Source organism: Cryptomeria japonica, chromosome 6 (assembly GCF_030272615.1).
Source record: "Cryptomeria japonica chromosome 6, Sugi_1.0, whole genome shotgun sequence".
NCBI lineage: Eukaryota > Viridiplantae > Streptophyta > Pinopsida > Cupressales > Cupressaceae > Cryptomeria > Cryptomeria japonica.
This window is the reverse complement of record NC_081410.1, coordinates 93,794,880-93,820,484: the sequence shown is the minus strand read 5'-3', so window position 1 is coordinate 93,820,484 and position 25,605 is coordinate 93,794,880. Positions and strand designations below refer to the sequence as shown.

The following is a 25,605-nucleotide window of genomic DNA, read 5'->3' as shown; positions in this document are numbered from 1 at the left end:
CTCAAGCATTGGATTTCAATCCAGATATCACTTTTTTGATGGTGTTCATCCACTATCAACACTATCAAAAGCACCAAATTTTGGTTCTCTCTTGTGTTTCAGCCGAAATATGTTTTCAATGACTCAAGCATCTGCCACTTTTTAATGCTTGTCTTTAATTCACTCTCTTTTAAATTCATAATGGCTTAGATATTTGAGCCATCTATTCTAATGTGTATGGATATTTGGTTGGATAAATATATTCATGAACACTTAATGATTAGTTTTCAGATCAAATGGTTTTCCAAGAAAAAGCTACTTATTGCAAAGAATGCACAATTTTTTTAATTGAAGGTTTAAAAAAAAAAAATAATAAACAAAAAGTCTATTGTCTTTAAGATCGTCGAGATCAATTTTCATTGCAAATTTAAAAACAAACTAATGTATATAAGTTATTGGTCTGTTGGTGAAGTTGAAAGATTCTTAATGAGTCTATCAAAGAGCAAGTCTTGCTGAATGCAAAATTCTGACATCATAAGAGATGAAGTCAAGATCATACCCCAAAATACCCCAAACAAACAAACCAGCATCTCTTTGCATATTGTATTGTTTAACTAACTAGTTTAGACTGCAAAATTCGTCCTGCATTTACATAAAGATAATACTTATTTCAACTGCTGCTCTTCTGCCTTTATTTCTCCTATCATACACCTTTTATTTGCAATTTTTTTTCCCCCCTCTAATAGCTCCTGCTAATGTTCAACTAATAAAGTTGAGCTTGGGATAAACGTGGTTTAGGAATAGCAACCAGAGGAACTGCTTTATGCATGACAAAACCAAATTTCTCAGACATGTCCACCTTCTCTCCAGATTGCAGAGACCAGTCAAAAGAATGAAGAAGAGAAGCTAATGTATAATGAACCATCCGAGTGGCCATGGAAATTCCTGCACAGATCCTCCTCCCAGACCCAAATGGAATATAATCAAACTCACGCCCATTGTATTCCCATTTATGAGGGTCCTGCATGAATCTCTCTGGATCAAACACTAATGGATTCTTCCACACTTCTGGGTTCCTCTGAATTTTCCAAACATTGATCATAATTTCAGCTCCCTTTGGAATGACATAGCCGCTTATTTGGCAGGTCTTATCTGGGCTGTGGGGAACAAGCAGAGGGACTGTAGGGTGCAAACGTAGTGTTTCCTTTACTATTGCGTCCATGTATGGCAGCCTGGATAAGTGGGATTCTTCTACTCTGTGGTCAAGACCCACAGCTTGTTTCAATTCCTCTTGAGCTCTCTTCATTATCTCTGGATTTTGCAGGAGCTCTGCCATTGCCCATTCAACTGTGGAGGATGTGGTCTCTGTCGATCCACTTACCATGTCCTATAAACAGATCAATAAACAAACATATCATAATTTGGAAAGTAGCAATATGCCACAATGTAGGTCACAGAGGAAATATTACTGGTAGAAATAAAACAAAGGTAGTGGCGACCCTGGAGGTTGATAGACTGTTTGGTAACATTAAATTTTATTTTGATTTTCAATTCTTTAATTAAGTAAGAGACGTCGGTTTATTTTATTTTGATTTTCAATTGTGATATTGTTGTTCTTGTCATAAGATTCAAACCTCGCTGAAATGCTCTTATTCTCACCAGCTCATAACTCAAGTAAAAAATATTTACTCCTAAAAAAAACCTTAATAACAGAAATCTTTATTAACTTACCAGGATCAGAGCCTTAACATCCCTCAAGGTGAGCTGAAAGCCCATATCATCCTCCTCAACCACAGCTCTATTTACTAGATGAAGCAGAAGTTGCAGAAAATCATTTCCCTCACTTTCTCCCTTCACCCTCTCCTGAATAATCCTATCAAAAAGCCCATCAAGCTTCACAAACACTTTCTGCATCCTTCTGTAAAGCCCTTGCACATCTAGCCTTTCCAAAAAGGGAAACAGATCTGAAAGATTGGGAATACTCCACACATCAAGCTCTTCAGCCATGAGATCCTTAAATTCCAGGACCCTCTCACCATTTTTACTCCACATCATGTTTGTAATAAGATTAAATGAAGTAGCAAAAGCCTTAGCCCCCACATCAACACTGATTCCATTCACAGAGTCCCTGTAAATATCCCCAATTGTTCTGTGCACTTCTTCCCTTCTCAGAGGATGCAGGGTCTCCATGCTCTTTGCAGAAAAAAGCTCCTTAGCACAGATTTTTCTAAGGAAACGCCATTTGGGTCCATAGGGACTCCAAAGAATATCAGACCCATCATATGCAAAGCACCTGGCTACTACTGGAACGACTCTGTTTGCAAATGTCTGGTCATTGTCTTTGAGGATTTCTTTTGCCATTGCCGAAGAGGAGACCACAATTGATGTTTTCATGCCAAACTTGAGAGTCATGAGAGGCCCATATTTGTTGGAAAGAGTAGACAGCCATTCATGAAGGTTGGGTTGCAGGAGATGAAGATGACCTAACAAGGGTAGCGCAAATGGTCCTGGAGGAAGCCTCACATTTCTCCTCTTTACAATAAACACTGCTATAATCAGAGCCAAGGCCCCTGTACCACAGTAATACCAGATACCATTGCTGCTCATATCCATTTTCTTTTACAACACAGCAGATTGATCATAAGGCCTTCCTGTAACTACTGTAATGTGGATGCCTTTCAAATTCTATGCTATAAACAAGAGGCAATTGGTCAATGTACAGAGATACACGTTTCCACGAATCTAGCAAATATATTATTTGTCGTGGCACATGCATTGAGTGCTCACTGGTATAATTTTTTATAGAATTTAATTTATGATCTTATCTTATTTTATTTTATTTTTAAGAATTGATTTTTTTTTAGATTATCTATTCATTATTTTAAATTAAATCATAGAGAAGGGTAGTTGTAATTTTGGACTTTTGAAATTTAAAAAATGTTTAATTTTGTCTGTAAGTTGACTTGATGTTAGAGTATAATTTATAAGTGTGCATAACTTTTGATCTATATAATTTTTTATAGCCAGATTAATATATTGATTCAAATGAAAGTTTATAGCATTAAATCTCATATATCCAAAAAAAACCAACTCCAAAGCCCCCAAAAAATTTCTGCACTCGGAGTGGATATAGAGTTTTACTTACAAACACTAATCCTTATCAAACCTCGTAAAGCATTCAATTTTTTTTTAAAGTTTGAAGCTACGAAAATGAAAGCATAGCAGATATTTTATGAAAGTTATTATTTTAGCAGAGGAATTTAAAAAACCAACTAATGGCTTTGAGACGGCCTCAAAAGGAAAAAAACCCTAACTAAACACCTATCTGGTTAAGAATCCTCTTCTAGCATTGATGAAGGCATTGGAGCTCGGCCTCTTCCAGAATCTCTATGCGGAGGACGACCCCTTCCACGGGCAGGAGCGCGATCAGAACCTCTGCTACCACCTCGCTTGCTCTGTTCTTCTTGGGGGTCATCTGCTTCTATTTTTGGAGGCAAGACACCATTAAGTCTAGCGAATTCTAAAAACTCTTCTTCCCTACCCAAATCTTCCAGATTATCCCCCAAAAAATGCCATTTTAGGAATCTGAGGCCCATGCCTGCAAAGGTTGTATGCTTTTGAAGGTCCTTTCCCGTAAGGTCAAGCAGAAAAGGGTAGAATTTGATCAGCTCGCTGGAGATGTTGAATAGAATTCTCTCACTTGGCCAAGGAGCCCCAGAATCATGTTGCGCCTTGTTAAGAACCTTTTGCAGTTGGAGCAAGATGTCATTAGGAAATAGTCTTTTGGTGAGGGTCTAGATTGCTTGTTTGTCAAGATTTAGATCCATGAGGGAGGCGACAAATCGAGATGAGATGCTAGTGTTATCTCAGGGGTATTCTTCCCTGCTTATATGCTCACTACCAAGGATGAGCTTAACGATCAGGATGATTGTTGGCTCAGGAAATAGGAGGAGCCTCTTCAGCCTCAGGCCCGTGAGTTTCCTGAAGGAGACTTGGCGGGTGGAGGTCGAGAGAGAAATGAGAGTGTCTGCACCAGAACATGAGATTGGTCTAGGGTAGACACTCATAATAAATCCAAACGAATCCTCACCAGACATAGCTTCAAGAATCTGTAGCAACTTGATCTTCTTTGTGTGCGATTGCAGAGATAAACTAGTTGATAATCGAGAATCTGTAGCAGCTTGACCTTCTTTGTATGTGATTGCAGAGATAAACTAGTTGATAATCTTGCAGAGGAAGCTAAATAAAAGCTAGAAGGCACTTTCTTCGACATGCATTAATGAGAAGTGCCTTGAAATGAATTCGCCTGCAAAGTTGGTGAATATTTGTCTCAAATCATGCCAAATCTCCCGGCTAAAGAGTTAATCTCTATCCAACAGACAACGCATGCCTCGTACTTAGAATGACGGCGGACCGCAGGTTGTCTTTTCGAGAGGCGAGTGGGAGAATTTGCTGATAGAAAGGCCAAGATTAGGTGACGTCTGAGATGACGGGTCAGATTCGATTCTTAAAGTTGACGGAAAAGTTTGAATTCAAAGAAGTAGCCGTTTCACCATACTTTAATGTCAGAGTTAATGCCCGAGGAGTAGAAACAAGAAACCACTGCTGGGCAAGATAGATTAACTCTCTGAAGGTTGACCTTGGGAACTTCTGCCCTGCTCTCACCAGAGCAATAGAAAGCCATCTGCTACAGATTTAAAATTAAAGTCTGCCTCTGATAGTATGTTTAGCTAATAATGGAAAAACTTTGTAGGTTAGCCTTGGCGATTGCCATCCTGCTCCCACTAATGAAAAGAGATGCCTTCTGCTGTAGATTTTGAGAGAGCATCTTCCTTTGTGTTCGCTTCTCTGTAGATATGTTCAACCTCGTATTACCTTAATATAGCCAAATTGTCAATTATGCTATCCAGAATTGCCTGTAGCCGCCAGTTTGGGGTTTTCTTCAATTTAATTGCATTGATTGCTATCTCTGAATCTCCCTCTATTATGATACTTCTTAACCCATGATTGAGACAATCCAGTAGGCCTAAAAGCAAATCTTTGAATTCTGCTATATTATTGGTATCCGGTGGCAATGGCTTGGCCATTTTTCCAATAATTGACCCTAAATAATCTCTAACCACATATCCTATACCTGAAGGACTTGTGTTACCTTTGGAGGATCCATCAAAGTTTAATTTGAACCATCCCTTCTTAGGAGGGGACCACATAGCTTCCTTTTGAGCATTAGGTTTTTGCCCAAATGAAGGAGGAATCTTGATTCCTTGCCAGTTATTTCTTATACTATCATTCGAAGAAGAAAATATTTTGGAAGAATCTATTGAGAAAGTTAGTTTGCAATTTACTGTCTCAACAATTGAGGTTTCAATTGAGATCAAAACTGATCCAAATCTCCTTGCTTTATTGTCAAAAAGCCTTCGATTCTTTTCTTTCCAAATTTCCCAAACAAGGCAGGAAGGAGAAATTTCAAAAATCTGGCTTAAAGTGCTTTCCTTAGAAGGAAGAGGCCAACATTGAAAAAGAGAGACTACATCATTAGGAAGGGGTGATATCCACCCCAATTTTGCACAAAGCCATTGCCAACATTTTGAGGCAAAAGGGAAATTCAAGAGAAGGTGATCAAATGTCTCTGCATGGGCTTTGCACAAGATGCATCTCGAGGGCCCTTCATAGCCCATTTTAGTGAATCTTTCTACAGTAAGAATCCTCTTTTTGAAGGCCAACCATGCAAAGATTCCTGCTTTTGGGATGATCTTACTGCTCCAAAAGAGCCTAATTGGAATATCATGTTCCTCTTGATTCCCAAAGTTAACTAGAACCCTATAGCCATCTTTAACATTATATTGACCTATTTTTGAATAAGCCCAAATAAGAGTATCTTTCCCTCTTCTAGGATTAATATTTCTTACTCTTGTAAGGTCTAAAAGCTGTTTGATTTAAGCAAATGGAATAGGCAATCCTTCCATAGGCTTCCAACTCCATCCTTGCATGCTAGAGGTCCTTTCCAAAACCATATAATTGCTAACCTGGGATCACTAGTGTTGTTTAAGCCAGTGCTAGCTATTGGAATGTTAAGAGAACTTTCAATGCTTGGGTATCATCCCCATGAGTCTTCCCAGAAGGGGTTACAAGAACCATCATGTATATCCCAAAACAAGGAATCTGCAATTATGTTTCTACAAGAGAAAATGAAATTTTAAGTTCTAGAACCCTTTGGATGAAAATTAGATCTATGGAGGTTTTGAGGATCCCCATCTATTAGATATTTAGTTTCCATCATCCTAACCCATGTTGCTTTGGGATCTTTAATGAACTTCCAAACTAGTTTAGCTCCTAAGGCTTTGTTCTGCAGTTGAAGATCTTTGATTCCTAGACCCCCCATAGATTTAGGTTTGATAATTTTATCCCATGCAATTAAGGCAATTTTATGTTTTTCTTCAGTGTTTTGCCAAAAGAAGTTTCTCATCTTCTTGATGATGAAGGAATTTGCACCAACAGTTAGGGATAAGAAGGATAAAAGGTAGATGGGAAGGACCGAAATAACTGCTTGGAGCATTACTAATCTACCAGCCCATGAAAGCCATTTCCCTTTCCACGAGTTTATATTTTGATCCATCTTTAGCTTTAGAGGGTCCCAAAGTTTAGTGTTGCTCAATCCTTTATCAATTGGAATGCTCAGATGTATATAGGGGAGGATGCTTGATCTACAGTTCAAAATTCTTTGGATATTAACCTCTAGGGGGGAAGGGGTGGAGAAGAAGAAAACTTTTATTTTTTCTTTGTTGATGATTTGTCCTGAAGCCTTCCCAAAGGATTCTAGAAACATTTTTAGTTGAATTGTTTCCTTGACTTTTGTTGCACCCAGCAAAACGTTATCATCTGCAAATTGTTGGTGTGTGACAACAAAATTTGTGGTTACTTTGAATCCTTCCAATAGGTTGTTAGATATTTGATTTAATGGCCCCCCCTAGAGCTTCCACCATGATAATGTAGAGAAATAGAGAGATGGGATCTCCTTGCCGGATGCTCCTTGAGGAGGAGAAGAAACTTGCTGGCTTCCCATTTATCAAGATTCAAAATTTGGGCGTAGAAATGCATTCAAAAATCCAGTTGATTCATTTTTTTGTCAAAACCAAAAGCCTGCATTATTTTGCATAGCAACCACCAATCCACATTATCATAAGATTTAGAGGTATCTAGTTTGATTATCATACTTGGTATCTTTGTATTTTGAAGAGTGTGGATAGCTTCTAAGGCCACAATGACACCATCGAGAATTGAATGGTCAGGGATGAATCCAGTTTGTTCATCTGATATAATGCAAGCCATAAGGGGCTTCATTCTGTTCGTCATGACTTTTGAGAGGATTTTGTAAACTGTGTTGTAGAGTGAAATAGGCCTGAAGTCCCCTAATTTAGAATCTTTCTCCTTTTTTGGAATAAGGGCTATAAACGTATTGTTGATTTCTTTGAGCAAGTTGCCTGATCTTCTTGCAAACTCCACAACCTTACAAGATCTTGTCCCAAAATATGCCAACATTTCTTGAAGAAGTCAAAAGGGAATCCAATTGGGCCAGGAGCCTTTCCAAAAGGAAGTTGATTAAGAGCTTGAGTTACTTCTTCCAGTAAAAATTTCTCTTTTAACTTCTGATTTTGTTCATCTGAAATGATCTTTGGAATCAAGGCCAAGAAATTTCCTTGCTCTGTAAGATGAGTACCTTCTGTGTTGGTTAGTAGAGTAGAGTAATATGAGATTATTTCTCTCTTAATCTCTTCAGGGTCTTCTATAGTTTGGTTCTAATTCAAATCCAGTTTTAAGATCCTATTCACGCTCTTGCGAATCTTTGTCACATTATGGAAGAACTTAGTATTCTTGTCACCCATCTGAAGCCAATTTTCTCTAGACTTCTGCTTCCAGAAAATTTCTTCTTTACATAGGGTATCCTCATAATCCGTGAGAAGACTCTTTTCATGTTCAAAGGAGTCTTGATCCATGCCTTCAGAAATAATTTTGGCATTTAGAACAACCAACCTCTCTTCTAAAGATGTTTTGGAGGAAAAGATGTTTTTAAAATGTTGAGAATTCCATTGCAACAACTTTTGTTTTACATATTTTAACTTTGAAATGAAGCAATAAAGTTTGGAGCCTTCAAATGTTTCTTCTTTCCACCAGTCTTCTATCAAGGTTAGAAAAATTGGATCTTTCATCCACATGTTCTCAAATCTAAAAGGAGATTTGGAGGTGTCAGAGACTCCTTGAAGGGAAAGCATAATGGGGAAGTGATCAGATCCTGAACAGGCTAGAACCGAACACTCAAAGGAGAAGGGAAAAGAGCAGAGATCCTCCAACCAGAAAAATCTATCAATTTTCTCTGAGATGTTGCTAAAACCTTTTCTCTTGTTTGTCAATGTAAAGGAATCCCCCGAGTCAATATCTAACAACCCATTCCTATCTATCCAATCATTAAAATCTTGTTGAGATCTGCCTAACCTAATAATGCCTCCCCTTTTATCTGACGCATACCTGATAGCATTAAAGTCACCTCCTATGATGAGCTGTTGATCTAAAAGTTGGGATATGACCCCATCAAGGGATAGCCAGAGGAGCTGCCTGTTTTGAGGAGACGTTGGTCCATAAGTGTTGATGATAAAAAAGTAAGTATTTGTTTGTAAGTGAGTGATCTTTACTAGTAGCCAGTTTCTATTAGAAGCAACACCTTCCACATGAACTTGAGAAGGCTTCCAGATTATCATTAGACCCCCAGAGGCCCCTTCTAAAGTAACTATTGATTGAAAAGAAGCTTGAAAGAGGGAGCTAATTCCCAAACCAAAGGAAACAACTTGTTGGCAATCTAACTTAGTTTCTTGGAGGAGGGTAATATCTGCACTGACCAAGAGAATCCTTCTCTTGATCACCCTCTGTTTGTTAGGGGCATTGAGGCCCCTAACATTCCAAGAAAGGATTTTCATTGTTGTTTAGGAAGGGTGTTTCCATTCCCTACTTTCAAAGGTCTGTGATTTTGGATTAGCTCTATGCTGCCCCTTCTTGAGTTCTTGCTTCATTCAAAGATCTGCGACCCTTCTTGGGAGGAGAGGAGCCGAAATCAGGTTTCCCCTTTCCATCTATGAATTGGTTTAGTCCCAGTTTCCTTTTCTCCTTGATCTTTGAATTCATTACAGTTAAGGGAGTATCTAGGACCAAATCCATATCCTCATCATCAATCATATAATCCTGAAGAAGTTTCTGAGTCTTATGATCCAAGTGCATATCCAAATCATGTGGAAACAAGGAAGGCGACATCATGAGAGGATTAGGAAGTTCAACCGAAAGATTGAAGCATTGTTTTGACGACAGAAGATCATTTAATGGGGAGGCCGAGCAATCAAAAATTTCCTTTGAGGGGATCCCTGAGGAGGGAGGTAGAGGGCTAAGAGGCGAATTGGTTTGGAATTTAATTGGAGATGCCTTTCCATCTAAGTGAGAAAGATCATCTTCAACCTCCATGTCTGCTTTTATGTCTTTAGCAATAACATCCTCCTCCTGTAAAATGTTAGCTATAGGCAAGTTTACCTTTGTTTGATTCTATTAAAACTCAAGCACCCCCTGCTCGCTCTCACTTAACTTTTTTCTTTCTTTTTGAAACCTTTATGGGATTCTGAGAAATTATATTGAAGGCTCCCTTAATCAGAGAAGGGGTTTTCTTTTGGCCAAATAGACTCCTCACAGTCTTGTTGGTTTGGATCTTAACTATCGAAGACAGGATGAGTGAGGGAAAGTATGGAGGAGGGTGGGGAGAAGAGGGAGAACCAGAACCTGGGAGTGACTGATATTTCAAGTTTACAATCTGATGCTCTGCAAAAAGGGAAGGTTAGTCATTGATAACCAAACACAAACAAGAAGAAAAGACAAACTATTAGTGTCAGAAATCACAAACAAAATACTTTCCTACACAAGCATATCAAAAGAGATATCAAAAGCATGATAAAATATCTAACTAAGAAGGTAAATATGATGAGGCATCTCCAAAGGCCTCCTAACATGCTCTTGGTTTCTTCTCCCTTGTTCCTCTTCTCTCCAAGTTCCAAAATAGTGTAGCTCTCAGCAGCTTTTTGCACTATGGATGCTTATGGAGGTTTGAGATTGAAGTATTTGCTTTAAATATGAATAAAAAGTTAATACTATGCTATTGATACTAAAATGATTTATTTTAACCAAAATGACAATATTATTAGTTGATTATGCTAAAATGCTCTCTCAAAATGCCTATAGCTTAAATGCATACAAGTTTTTCAGGATCTGGATTATGAAGAAATGAGCTCTATTTATAGGAAAAATGGAGCAATGGATGGTTGAGATTGAACAATCTCAACAAGGGTCAGGATTGAATGGTTTGAGATCCATATGAGGGCTTTCAACCCAATCCCAGGATGACAAGTGTCAATGTGAGATAGGTTGAGAGGAGAGGGAATAAGCATTAAATGCTTGACATGACCTTGGGAGTTAAGGTCAATGGTTAGTTGAATGAATAAACTCTTTATTCAAAGAATAAAACTTTTATCCAATGGATAAACTCTTGTGCAAAAAGCAAAAGGGATAAACATGGTCAAAACAATAAATGCTTGAGGAGACCCATGAGTGCAAGTTGAAATAACCATGAATGGTTATGTAAGAGCCATTAATGGTCATGTAAGAGCCATTAGTGGTTTTGGAAGACTTTGGAGGTTAAATTGTTGAACACGTAAAACATTTAATGCTTTTCAAAGACTTTGAAGTCTTTGAGAAGTGACTTAAAGTTGCTCAGGAATGTGACAATAATTAGGGGATGGATTAGGCTAATTAGGAAGGGGTTAGAAGAATCTAGAAGGGGGTTTAGGAATGCAAGTGGATTTGGTGGGTGAGGGAAAATAAAATTTTATTAAAATAAAATTCATTTATTTCAATAAATGTGTGCAAGTTGCATTTGTAGGAAAAGGCAAGTGGGGGGGATAAATGATTTAAATAAATGTTTGATTTAATTTATTTAAAAGAGGAATAGGGGATTAAATGAAATAAATATGATTTATTCATTTAATTGATTTGAATTTGGTTTAATGAATTACTTAAAATAAATTGAATAATTTATTTAATTAATAGGAGAATGTTTGAAGATGAATTAATTAAATGTTAATTTAATTAACTGATGGCTAGTGGATTTTTAATCAAATAAATAGGAAATAGTCATTTAATTAAATTGGACAGATTTATGTGACTACATTTGCCCCTCTTTGAGATGATGCGGTTTATCGCGTCATTTCAAAGAAAGAGAAATAGGTGTGAAGAAATGCCCCATAAAATGTTAATTTAATGGGTGGTATGCCCCCTCGAGAGATGGGCCGAAAATTTTCGAAAAATCGGGCGATCTCTCGAAAAAGAATGAAAATTGGCAGGGTGGTAGAAGAGAAGAAGTTAGCAACGCAGGTGAAAAATAGAAGAAATCGAGGGTAAAATGGAGAAATGAGAGGCTCGGGAAGTTTACGGGGACCACGAGGGTGAGCAGTGGAAAGGTTACGGTGACGACGAAGGGTTTATATGGGGAGAAAGGGGTGAAAACAGGATCATTTGTTATCGCGACCAGTGTGAAACTATAGCTCTGAGATTGACTTTTGAGAGGAGCGAGCAACAGTCAAGATGTCGGTACCAGTTGCAGAGCACTGATTCGAGCGAGTCCATCAGTTCCAGCGGCCAAACGGCTATGGACCAGCGGTACGCAAATTTGAATTTTCATTTTTTATGCATTTTTGATACACTTTTTACTGAGTCGAAGTTGAGTTGGAACAATAGCGTTGAAACTACGTTTTGGTGCTATTGTCCAATTAACTAGCGCTATTGTGCCGCAATGACGCTATTGAGGTGCTGTTTGAGAGCTTTTGAATCTTTTAGCGCTATTGCAGGCTAGTTTAGGTGCTTTTGATGGATGAGCGCTATTGAGTGGTTAATTGAGCACTATTGAGTGGTTAATTGAGCGCTTTTGTCGTTAATCAGCGCTATTGTATAGTTGTTGTAGCGCGTTTGCAGTTTTAGCACTGTTGGTAGCTGATTAAGTGCTTTTGTTAGGGGTTTAGTGTTATTGTAGAGAAGTAGCGCTTTTGTGTGCAAAATAGTGCTTTTGTTTGTAAGATAAGGAATGCCCCAGTTTGTGTGAAAATCTCCCGATGCCAAAGATGGATGGATAGGGAGGCGAAGTGGGAGTTATTTTGAACCATAGCAGCTTGATGAGACTTAGGTCATTAGGATAAATGCCTGTTGAAGTTTAGGTGTGCCATGATTGCTTACCTGTTGAGACCCAAAGATACTTGATCAAAGTATCTGTTGATAGTCTTAGGTTTAAACTTTAAGAAAGTTTGAAAACAAAACAACTGATGAGGATTGATTGATGTCCGTATGCAGGAAGATCTACGCGTGTTGCAGTTACGTGAGAGACATCCGACGACACAGGGGTTGCGGGATCGGCTGACAGAGGTCGAGATCGATTGCATTGCAGCTACCAGTTTGTATGATGTGATGCACATGCCCGTGATTCAGATGAATCACGAATTGATTACCGCATTAGCAGAGCGCTGGCACAATGAGATGTGCACTTTTCACCTTGCGCAGGGGGAGATGATAGTGACCCTGGACGATGTGTGGCGCATCCTACGTATTCCGATTCGGGGGGAGCTGGTGACATATGATAGATCTTGGGGGGCATTAGCAGTACAGAGATTTTTTGATGAGGATGTTTTCATCGATGATGGCTCCATTGCTTGGGAGGAGATTGCTACCTTATACGAGCCTTTACCAGCAGTTGTATCTGGCATTGTGGGAGGACTACTGTGTCCTGATAGGCGCTCACATGGTCTGGCCGTCAGATGGGGACAGGTGATAGAGCAGATGATTACAGAGGGGACCCGATTTGCCTGGGGACCGTGCATGCTGGCGCACCTTTATCAGGAGCTGCATGAGGTGGTATACCGTGGGAGGGGCTCATTAGCAATGGGGGTGACGCTGCTACATATTTGGGCGTGGGAGCACCTACTAGTGACTCGACCAGTGAGTCTTAGGTTTCGAGCAATGGATCAACCGTATATGTTCATGTATAGCGGTATGATGAGTCAGCCCCACCTGGGGAAGTTAGAGTGGTGGCGGCGGGCATTGGATGATCTTGATGTAGTGATATGAAGACCCTATCTGGAGTGCGAGCCCTGGGATGATGATGCTGAGGCACTACCATATGTGTTTATGACCCGATTCCTCATTGGGAGGACTTCGTACCATGTAGAGAGACAAGTGCCCGGTAGAGTGATGAGGCAGTTTGGACGGCAGCAGGGATTGTTTAGGGGATCAGGGGAGTATGCTCGGGTGATACGAGAGAGATATGCTTGGGGGCCGATACTTCCCTATGACTAGGCACTGGCAGAGTTTCGGATGCTGCAGGCGAGACCTTGGGATATACGACCGAGGGTTGTGGATGCAGGGGTATCAGATGAGTATACGCAGTACCTGGCGGCTCATCTAATTCTACGGATATCTGATCCAGCAGAGCCGGTGCCCGATTTTGAGGATGAGAGGGGACAAAGATGGAGGAGGGCAGGAGGTCGAGGACTGATAGCAAGTGGAGGGAGAGGAGATGGTGGAGGAGGTGGTGGGGGTGGTGGAGGAGGTGGTGGGTTGGGCAGTCGGATCTAGTGGAGAGGGAGAGGCGGATTGCCACTGCGGATATCGCAGGGACCGTTGATGCAGGGAGGAGTTAGATTGGGCGGGAGAGGGATGGAGAGGAAGATACCGATGGATAGAGGGGAGGGAGCCACTAGAGAGGGATATATTGATGAGGCATCCATGGAGACAGGAGAGGGATCAGGTGGAGATGTGCGGGAGCGACTGATAGTACATTTACAGTCTCAACTTGAGGCATCTGAGACACGGGTGGAGGTTTTGGAGGCAGAGGTTGTAGCTAGAGATGTTCAGCTATTTGCACGAGAGGCGGAGCTGACTGTAGTGCTGCGGGAGAGGGATAGTGCAGTGGAAAGATTAGCAGAGCTACATGAGAGAGTCCGGGTTGGAGTAGGAGCACAGGGTCCTACTGGGGAGGTGATGAGACAGTTTGGACGGGCACAAGCTGAGATAGAGTATTGGTGGGGATTATATGAGCAGGTGGTGCCAGCTAGTCAGCGAGCACTGAGCTATACACAGATGTGACAGACCAGGTCAGAGCGGTCGCAGAGGATGCAGAGCAGTGGGGGAGTGATGGGTCCTCTACGGAGAGACAGGTCAGGGGGTACAGGAGCTAGTGGGGGATTGATGGGGCCTCCACGGAGAGATAGATCAGATGGTGCGGGGCCCAGTGGGGGAGCAGGTGGCAATGGTGGTACAACATCTGGTCAGAGTGGCATCCGAGAGAGCATTTTGCATATATGTATTTTATTTTTGAACTGTATCTTGGATGGCTCTTGGTAGCTGATTTTGTAAACTTCATTATACTCTGATACATGAGATGATATATATGAGGAGATCCCATTTTTTGATTTATATGCATATTGTGATGTATGGATGCTATGCAGGATGGTGTTTTGTGAGTTTATGCTTAGATGGATACGCGTATATGTATGCTTTTATGAGATGATTCCTATATGCATGCTTTTATGATGATTTATGATGTTGGAGACTGACATATGAATGTAGGTTTATACATGTGTACACATTTTGTTTGATGTAATGCTTTATGTATGTAATGCCATGATGATGGTGTATGCTTATGATAATTTATGAACATGATTTTGATGTTTCGTATTTTGATATAATGATGAGATAATGATATGCAATGATGTTAATGCAATGTTTGAATGAATGATGTTATGTATGTTTATGCATCTAGATGTTTTTAGATGAATGTAATATGGATAAACAAAATGTAAAGTACAAATGTTTATATGATAATGTCTAAATGAATGCATATGTATAATGGATATATAAAATGGTATGAACCAATGTTTGGAAACAAATGGTTTTATGATTCTAAATGCCTTAATATGATTAAGTAAAAATGATAATGTGATGATACTACAACTTATGGTTTAATAACTGCACCTTAATGCAATTAAAAAGGGATAATGAATGCAATGTAAAATGAATCCTAAAATGAGCATAATAAGATACTTAATAATGGATGAATGAATGCACCTTTCAATCAATGAATAGATAAGTGAATGTATGCAATGATAAAGGATGATAAAATGATAATGGATAATTGATACTAAATGAATGCATAGCCAATGGTTAATATAATCAAGGATAATTTGATCATATGAATGAATTATGCAATGATGCAAATGATTTAATGAAAACTAATGGCAATAAATTAAATGAACTATATGCAATTTTAATTAAAAATGACATGAATGTACTTAATGCAAAATGCAACTTAAATGTAATGATGGCATGATCATGATGAATGCAAGGTTTTTTAGACTTTGCATGATGCATTGATGATGTATCAGAGTACTCGGTCGTGATTGTATCCAAGACCAACTCAATTCTCACATAATTGTTCATATTAACCTTGTTCATATTTGCATACAAATCATATATATGAATGAGTGAATGGATGGGTGATATGCAACAAAATGCAATATATAAACAGATGGGATGACATGACAATCCATAGTGCTCTATTTTCATCATTGAGCTTTAAAATGTTGGAAGAGAATACAAGCATCTTGACATAAAGATTCAAGATGACCTGAGTATTTCTTACATGGATTTTGATATAGTAAGTTAATACAAACGACTTGATATAAGGCTCAAGTCGACCAGAGTATTGCTTGCGGAACAGACAAGGATCATCTTCGTTCATGTATGACTTGGATCGTCCTCCTTGATCTTGAATTGATCATATCCTGAGACAAGTTCATACCTTAATAAGAAACAAAACCTTTCTCCAATTGGATGAGGAGGAACCAAAGAAGGAGCATTGTTCCTGTAAGCAAACAATATGTACATAAAGAATAAAGAATATGGATCCTTGGTAATGGTTCATGCTCATATGGTCGAGGTATACGCTGTAGTCAGCAAGCTGTAGTGATCTATGACTACATTTTGCATGAGATCACGTAGCTTAGTGAACTTCCCACGTAGACACCATGAGGACATGCCCCAATACTTCATCGGAATAATTCGCAGAAGATACACAAACAATGCTGTAAGAACCTGATACATATAAACAAATGAATTACTTCACTAATCAACCAAGTATTTGATAGCTTAACACAATTTTCTTGTCAAAGAAAACGTCATTTTGTCTTTGTTTTGGTAAGGAAGGATGCATCCTTGTTGAAGACAATTTGATTGTTGATGTCGATTGTTTTGGTCAATTTTGAGAAGTGATCATCGTGCGAGTATCTTTCAATGCTTGTTTGGTGTCTGCTCGGATGAGTATGTACAAGGTGTTGCCATGTTTTTGTGTGATTTTTGATGTTTTCTGATGTTTTTGGATTTTTGTGAGATAGTTTTAAATGTTTTTGGATTTTTGAATTGTTTTGAATGTTTTTGGATTTTTGAATTGTTTTGAATGTTTTTGGATTTTGTGAGATAGTTTTGAATGTTTTTGGATTTTGTGAGATAGTTTTGAATGTTTAACTTTAATGAATCACAAGACAAAGTAGAATCCACTTCCATCAATAGGCTAAGGGTATTGCCCCCAGTTTAGTCAGAACTATGAAAAAGAGGGATGCAAGACGCATGCAGTACTTTCTTAATTGCAGATGTATAACAAGCCATGGTTTGGGACAGATGGATGTATTTATGAAGTAGATGGGATCGCAACAAGTTTGAAAGACAATGGAGCCATAGCTTTTTACGAGTGGTGCCTGTTTGCCAGGTTTTCACCATCGTACTTACCCAAGGTGCCACCGGAGTGGTTGTTCACCGTTTGGATGCATGATTTTTCTTTACTATTTTGATGTTTTTGTATTTTCTTCAGGTCATTGATCTGGATGTTTTTGGTATTTTTGCCAGTATAGATGGGAGCCTGATGCTCTGTACAACTTTTTTAGGTGTAAAACCGTTTGAGGTGCATGCTGTTGATCGGATCTGCTAGCAGTTCCCCTTCTGACGTAGCCAACTGATATGCCCCAGACCCAAATACAGTAGTGACAACATATGGGCCCAACCAATTTGATTCAAACTTTCCTTGATGTTATCGGTTGGGTTGGTTACGAGGATTTTCTCGAAGAACAAGATCACCTACCTCGAATGTACGAGGCCTAACTCGATGATTATAACTTCTGCTCATGCGTTGTTGATAGGCTTTGAGGTGGTTGTATGCAGCTTGTCGTTTCTCATCAAGTAGCTCTAAGTCTTGGAGACGGGATATTCTGTATGCTTCATCATCGATGAGATTGTGCAAGGAAACTCGTAGGGATGGTATCTCAACCTCAATAGGTAGAATAGCTTTTGCACCATAGACCAATGAGTATGGAGTTGCGCTTGTGGGGGTTCGAATGCTAGTTCGATATGCCCATAGTGTTGGATTCAATTGAACATGCCAATCACGACTGACATCATTGACTGTCTTCTTTAGGATCCTTAATATGTTTTTGTTTGATGCTTCGGCCTGGCCATTTCCTTGTGGGTAATAGGGAGTGGAAAAGCGGTGTTGGATGTGAAATTTTTCACAGAGTTCACGGACATCTTGGTTTTGAAAGGAAGACCATTATCTGTGATGATGGACATGGGTACACCATACCGACAGATGATGTAATTGAGGATGAATGAGGCGATCTGCTTGCCGGTAACTTGGGTAAGTGGAACAACTTCGATCCACTTTGTGAAGTATTCGGTGGCCGTAATAATGAATTTATGGCCATTGGATGAAGATGGATGGATTTTACCCACAAGGTCAAGGCCCCATTGACAAAAAGGCCATGGTGTTGTGATTGGTTGCAATTCTTGTGCCGGTGCATGTATTAGGTCTCCATGAATTTGACATTTCTTGCACTTCCTGACAAAGTAGTAGGAGTCTTTTTCCATAGATGGCCAATAGTATCCATTGCGTAGGAGTTTCTTGGCTAGTGACGGACCGCTTGCATGAGTTCCACAAATTCCTTCATGTACCTCTTCCAAGGCCTTTTTTATCTCATCCTGTTCCAGACATCGAAGGAGAGTACCATCAAGACTGTGTCGGTATAGGGTTTCGACAATAATGGTATATCGAGCAGTTTGGCGAATGAAGGTTTTACGTTGGTTATTCGATTGGTTAGGAGGAAGGGTGTGATCGCAGAGATAGGTGTAGAAATCACTGTACCATGGGGATTCAGAACCGACAAGGCAACATATCATCTCGGATTCGGGGATATCATAAGCAGGGATCCAAAGCTGTTCTAACAAGAACTCGTAGCGTGTTGAATTCTGCAAAAGATCTAGGAGAGATGCGATAGTAGCCATAGCATCAGCAACTCAATTCTGATCTCTAGGTATCTGCTCAAAGGTAATTGTAGTAAATGATGCCTTTAGACTGTCCACCATTTGCTTGTATGGCATGAGTTTGTCATCCTTGGTTTGATATTCATCAGTTGCTTGTCGAATGACTAGTTGTGAGTCGCCATATACTTGTAGTTCTTGTAATTTCCATTGTACGACCAGCCTGAGTCCTGTGATCAAGGCCTCATACTCTGCTATGTTGTTGGTGCATGGAAATGTGAGCCTGTAAGACTTCGGGATGCTGTCACCTTGAGGTGTGATAAACAAAATGCCTGCCCCCGAGCCATGCCTAGTGTATGAACCATCAAAGTATAGTTTCCATGGTTGTGCTGTTGTGATTATGAATATCTCTTCATCTGGAAAATTGGAAATGAGAGGATGATCGTCTATGAGTGGTGCTTCGGCCAATTGATTTGCAATAACTTGACCTTTGATAGCTTTACGGTCCACATACTTGATGTCAAATTCACTAAGAATCATTACCCATTTGGCCAAGCGGCCTGTCAATGCTGCTTTGCTGAGTTAATACTTGAGTGGATCAATCTTTGCAATGAGTTGTACCTTGTGTGTTAACAGATAGTGCCTCAGTTTAGTGGCTGCCAAGATCACTGCTAGGCAAGCTTGCTCAATAGGTGTGTAATTGAGTTCATAGCCCACTAGTGTACGAGATATGTAGTAAACAACGCACTCTTTCCCTTTTGCATTATGTTGTGCCAATAGTACACCCAATGCTGTACTTGTTGCTGATATATAGAGTAACAGAGGTCTACTTCGATCTGGTGGGATCAACAATGGTGTATTCATGAGACAGTCTTTAAGCATTTGGAATGCTTGTTGGCATCTGGCATCCCACTAAAAGCGGATATTTTTGTGTAGCAGGTGTGTAAAGGGATGACACTTATCTGCCAGTTGTGCAATGAATCTTCAGATGGATTGGAGGCGTCCTTGTAATGTCCTTAGCTGACTGATATTCTTTGGTGGTGGCATGTCCATGATTGCTTTTACCTTTGCTGGGTCGACCTCAATACCTTTGCTTGAGACAATGTATCCTAAAAGCTTCCCTGCGGTTACTCCAAAGACACATTTCTTTGGGTTGAGTCGAACATGGTATTGTTCCAGTCTATCAAAGATTTTATCTAATATGTCGAGATCACCTTCTCTGGTGAGTGATTTTGCTAGTAAGTCATCAACATAATCTTCCATCATAGTATGCATCATGTCATGGAAGATGGTGGTCATTGCTCGTTGATAGGTCGCTCCTGCATTCTTTAGGCCGAAAGGCATTACATTCCAGCAATATGTGCCCCATGGACATGTGAAGGCTGTCTTATGTTGATCCTTTGGTGCGATCTTTATCTGATTGTATCTTGAAAAGCCATCCATGAGTGAAAGCATGGCATGTCCTGTTGTTAGGTCCACTATGATGTCGATGTTTGGTAGGGGGAAGTCATCCTTAGGACATGCCTTGTTCAGATCTCTGAAGTCAGTACAAATGTGGATGCCCCCTTTTGGTTTCCCGATAGGCACAATGTTGGATATCCAATCTGCATAATCAATTGGTCTAATGAAACCAACAACTAGGAGTTTCTTGAGTTCTGTTTTGACTAGTATTGCAATCTGAGGATGCATCTTGCGAAGCTTCTGTTTGACAGGTTTGGCTCCTTCTGCTACTGTGAGGTGATGGATGACTAAATCAGGATCAAGCCCAGACATGTCTGCATATGACCATGAGAAGTTAATCTGGCGCTTCTGGAAGAATTCGACAAACTTGGGTTGTTCCTCTGGAGTTAAAAGAGATGCCAGATGTATGAGGTGAGGAGTTTCAAGAGTCCCCACATTGTATTCTTTGGTTTCTTCAATGAGAATTGTTGATCGTTCCTGTTGTGTACTAGCAGGGAGAATGTCAAACCCTTCATCCTCAGGTGCCTCAGAGAGGTTTTCACCATTGGATACGCTCTTTCTTTTTACTTTTGTTGAATCAAACAGTGCCATGGTGTGGTTTTCACTGGAAGATCCATGTTTTATTGTGATATTTTTGAAGCTGAAAGGTTTGGCATCTGCCCCGAAGTATGCTACGCTATTAAGTTCTATGGCAAATCCAGCTTTGTGATCCCTACTTGGCAGGTTATCCCTTAATTCCAAAAAGTCAACGATGGCCTCGTCGTTTTGGAAGAGGTCAAGACATGGGGGATTTGGTTGGTTCCATTCGATGAGTTCAGGATGGATAATGGGCATTACTTCATTGATTAGGTTAAGTTCATTAGATGTATCAGTGAGGGTTAAGATGTTATGGTGAAGGTCGTTGATGGTACTCTCCCTGTCAGAATCAGGCGTAGGATGTGATGTAGGGTCTGTGGAAGATGTTTCCAGCTCAGGAACCCAAGAAGTCTTTATTTGTGCTTCTCCGTAAATAGGGATGTCTTTGCGAGGTGGAGGTAGTGATGTGTCTTCCTCATCTGAAGTGTTTAGCTGTATGGAATCAAATTCCCATTCATGTGAGTCGGTCTTTGAATCACTTTCCAACATCCGATTACTATACCATACTGGGATGTCCTTTGTGTTAAACACTGCGGGTGTGATCGGTTGATGTACCGTTGTAGATGAAGTGATTGGTGTTGCAGGAAGGATGATGGGGATTATTGAATGTGATACGGGGAGTATCGGTAGTGTTGACTCAGATGCTTTTGCTGGAACTGCTGGTGTTGTAGATGCTGCTGCGAGTTCGGATACAGTTGCTGCTGCTAATGGTGTTATTGATGGTATTGCTGCTGCTGATGGGATTACTGGTTTGATTGGTGGGATGACTGACATTGTAGATGGTTGTGTTGGGATTTTGAGCCTCGGTGGGGCAGTTGTGATGGTGTTTGATACTACTTTGATAATGAAAGGTGTCCTCTTTGTAATAGGCTGATATAGTGGTTTGCTGGGTTTTCCTTTGAATCGGAGCTTAGGAAAGATCTCCTTTTCAAAGCCTAGGCCTGTATTACCTTTGGGCTTTAATTCCAGCAGCAGTGGTTCATGTCTTCCTTGTTTGCAAGATCCCAAAGCCCTCTGACCATCATACCCCATTCTTTGCATAATGAGGAGGCCTTTGCCATATTGATCCGTGGGAAGTGTAGCTTGCGGTATATCAGTGGTGATGGGATCTTTATAGATCCATTCCGCTAAGTCCTCATCTTGGGTTTCTTCTTCTTGACTCTTTCCAAGGATGAAAGGCGTCAAAGCACATGCTGGCGTGATTAGTGGTTGCTGGAGTAACTGTTGCGGTTTGCCATATGTTCTAGGAGAAGTGGGCGTTTGTCCCACACAAAAGAGTTGACTCAAATTGTATTCCCCAGGACCTTCCTCTACTATTTTCATCTTAAGCTTTTCTTGCTTGGGTATAGTGGTGTTCGAACTGGCAAGAGAGGCTGGACTTATATATGATGTGGAGGAGATGGCTTCTCTATTATTAGGAACGGTAATCTCTGGTTGATGACTGATATTATGACAATATGCAAAGGGATTTGCATCGCCCAGGATTGTGATCTCTACGCCGTTATGTGGGAATTTTATACACTGATGGTAGGTGGATGGAACGGCTTGCATGGCATGTATCCAAGGTCTTCCTAATAATAGATTGTATGGCAGAGGAAGGTCCAAAACCTGATAGATGATGTGTTTTACCACAGGGCCAACTCGGATTGGTAGTACCATTGCTCCTTTGGAGGAATGCTCTGCATCATCATAGGCCTTGATTGTGATCTTCTTGCGAGGATCCATGGATTCAATGGCATATCCCAATGCTGTGACGAACTATAGTGTACAAATATTCAGGCCTCCTCCATTATCGATCAAGACTCGCTTGATCCTATGTTGGTTGATAAAGCCTTCAATGTGTAGCGAAGCGTTATGAGGTTGCTGGAAGGAAGAGTTGTCACTTTCAGAAAAAGTGAGACAAGGTGATGACTTTAGACTTCCAACCATGGCTTGAAATTGGTTTGTATTCAGGTTAGCAGGGACTGACGCTTCTTGGAGAGCTTGATCCAAGATTGTTTTATGAGATGGAGACAAGTGCAATAGCTCTAAAATGGATATAAGCACAGACGTTTTGTCTAATTGTTCCACAAGATTGTACTACTTTGGTATGGAGGTGGTGCCTTGTGGAGCTGCCTTTATGGTAACTTTGTTGCGACGTGTAACAACATTGCAATTGGAGCTGGGATTCTTGATGGTTATAGTTGCAATTTGTTCACTGGCATCATATAGGTGATTTACAGTATAATTATACGTAGCCTGCGTATAATCAGTGGTATCAGTGCCTCTCCTGGAAGTGGAAGGACCCCTTTGATCTTGTGATGGAAGTGGATTTTTGAACATTAGATGATCATTGTTTGTTGTTTTTGGGTCATGCCCTTCGATTTCAATTTCACCTTGGTCAATAAGATCCTGAATAAGATCTTTCAATATGTGACAATTACTTCTCTTGTGTCCTCTCCCTTGATGGAAATCACAGTGTTCAATATCTCTCCACCATGCAAGTTTGACCTGAGGCTCATAGTTTGATGTTTTAGGTAGAGTTACCAAATTTTGAGAAACCAGTTGTCCCAATACTGTTTCGATGGGTTCCCCTAAGGGAGTGTATGTTAGTTTTTGTTTTTGCTGACGAGGTCTAGGTTCATCTTGAGATGTGATGCGACCTTGATTTGAAGGAACAATTGTGTTATTCTGAGGTGGAGGATTCCGTTCTGCAAATTGAACCACAGGTTGTGCACTTTTGATAGTTCTGGCATCCACAACCCCATTGTTGACGATATTCTTGTTTTTGTTCCAGAAGCTTGGTTTATCACTATTGAAGCATGGGCGAGGACCATCCTTTGGTTCATTATAGATTTTGATAAGTCCTTTCTTGATGAGGGCCCGCTCACATTTCAAACCCTTGGTGATCATGTCATTAAAAGAGTCCGTGTCCTTAACATCCAGGTGAAATTCCATTTCTTCGTTTAAGTTGGAAATGAATATTTCCACTAGTTCTCATTCAGGCAACTGAAGAGAACGTCTGCTAGACATTTGACACCATCGTTGCAGGAATACTGAGAATAGTTCACCTGGTTTTTGTTTAGTGTTGCACAGATCAGCCATGGTGATGTCGAGTTCAATGTTATGAGAGTAATGTGCCAAGAACTTCTGAATTAGCTCTTCAAAGGTCCTAATGCCACCTGGTAGCCGAGAAAACCATGATGTGGTTGTTCCTCCCAACATTTGGGGAAAAAGGCGCATTAGGTATGTGTCTTCATATGCCACTTCGAGGCAAGTAGAATGAAATTCCATGACATGATCGCGAGGATCTCCCTTTCCCCTATATTTTTCGAATTTGGGTGTTTCGAATCCTCGTGGAAAGGGTGGCATATAAAGATTCCTATCAAAGGGATAGGGACAGATGTCATCGAGTGAGAACTGGTTAGTCTTGACACCACTATGAAGTTGTTGGGCAAGATTTTTGACTTGTTGCCGCAACATCTCCATTTCATTTGGAGGAGGAGGTGGTGGATTACCTCGAGGAATGTTATATCTGATGGGATCTCTACCTCTTTCCTCTTCATGGTGACTTTGCCATTCTGATGCTTGTCTTAATTGGGCAAGATCAAAGTCAGAGGGGAGTTTGGGTCCTTCTTGAACGAGCTTTAAAAAGTGAGCATTTGCATTGCTCCAGAGTATTTCGTCAAAAAGTCTGTTAAAAAGAGGGTTATGCTGGGCCCTTTCTATTGTTGCAGGAGTAGGAGTACTTGGGTTTTCGTCATTCACATTTCCTCCAAGTGCTTCTTGAAATTCATTGATATTTTCCTCCTCTTCTTCTTCAATTTCTGCTTCTCGTTGTCGTGAGTGTGATCGGGTGTGAGCCATTTTGTTTACAAGTTTTTCTTGAAGTTGAGCGAAAATGATGATGAGTTGTTGATGAAATGAGAGATTGATGGTTGGTGAATTGTGTTGCATGTGGATCTCTAGCCCTTTAAAGGTGGATGTAACTGAAATTCCTTCTTTGAATTACTTGTTTGTTTGATAAGGTTTGATGTGATAAGGTGTAGAGAAATCTGAGATGTGTTACAGATTTAACTACCTAGTAATGAGAGGATTCACTCATGAACTAGTTTTAACCTGCGTAGATGTGTCTCTTAGGATGAGCTTATCCTAGATGTAGAAACAATCTAAAAAGTGATGTGATGTGTTTGATTCAAGCAATATCTAAAAAGAGAACTTAGGACAAGAACCTTTTAATGTTTTGAGAGTTTGGAATGGATTGATGATGATGTGTGATGATGTATGAATGAGGTGATGGATGAAATGTTTTAACTTCAATAAAAGCTTTGTGTCACAAATGGAACAAATTCTACCTCTTCCCTTTCGAGCGTTGGTGGCGTTTCTCGAGTTATGTTGTATGTGATACAAACGTTTGGGAAGAAGTTGGGATTGATCTCGCCTCCTTGGTTTTTGTGATAACTCAAAGCTCTATATTGCATAAAAGCTCTATAGTTTAATGATTCTGAATCAAATTCGTTTGTTTTGCCTTGAAGGTAGAGACACATGTGATGTAGAAAAACTCTATGAGAGACAAAGATTTGCCTATTGAGATAGAATAATTTCCTCCTTTTGATCAAAGCCTTTGAGCTCAATGGTCTTCTTTTCAAGTTGATGTTCTGATGACGATTCTTCTTTTGCAAGATGTGAAGAATGGTCATAAAGTTTTGATACTTTGTTGTTTGCACTTTGTTTTTGATATTTTTGGTTGTTTTGAAAGATGTTTGGTTGGATGAATACTTGTTTTGGAATTGATTTTTTGATTCTTCTTTGACAAGAAAACAAAGCAAGCACACAAACACAAGAATGTTGCCTTAAAAAGGCACAAATGAGTATGGGTCTAGATCAACCCAATCTTTGGACTTTTTATGACCCTTTCCTTTAAGTGTATTTTAGGTGTTTTCTTTCCAAAGCCTGAAGTTGGCTCAACTTGTACTTGGTCTTTGACTAAAACGAAAACACTTCAAACACTTTGTATCTCTAAGGTCAAATGGTCAGTTGCGATAAATTCAGCCCACATCTTGATATTTCTTCGACTTTGGTACTACGTACCTTATGAATCCCGCTGTGGCAGGTAAG

General features: G+C 40.0%; 1 protein-coding gene across 1 annotated transcript; it reads right to left on the bottom strand.

The window, feature by feature from the left end:
• Positions 1 to 556: 556 nt before the first annotated feature.
• LOC131039683 (geraniol 8-hydroxylase) lies at positions 557 to 2,677 on the bottom strand. The gene is made up of 2 exons (XM_057972478.2): positions 1,711 to 2,677; positions 557 to 1,366 (listed from the first exon to the last, which is right to left on the bottom strand). The coding sequence occupies exons 1-2, from the start codon at positions 2,590 to 2,592 to the stop codon at positions 743 to 745; spliced, it is 1,506 nt and encodes a 501-aa protein (XP_057828461.1). The 5' UTR covers positions 2,593 to 2,677; the 3' UTR covers positions 557 to 742.
• Between the last annotated feature and the right edge of the window lie 22,928 nt (positions 2,678 to 25,605).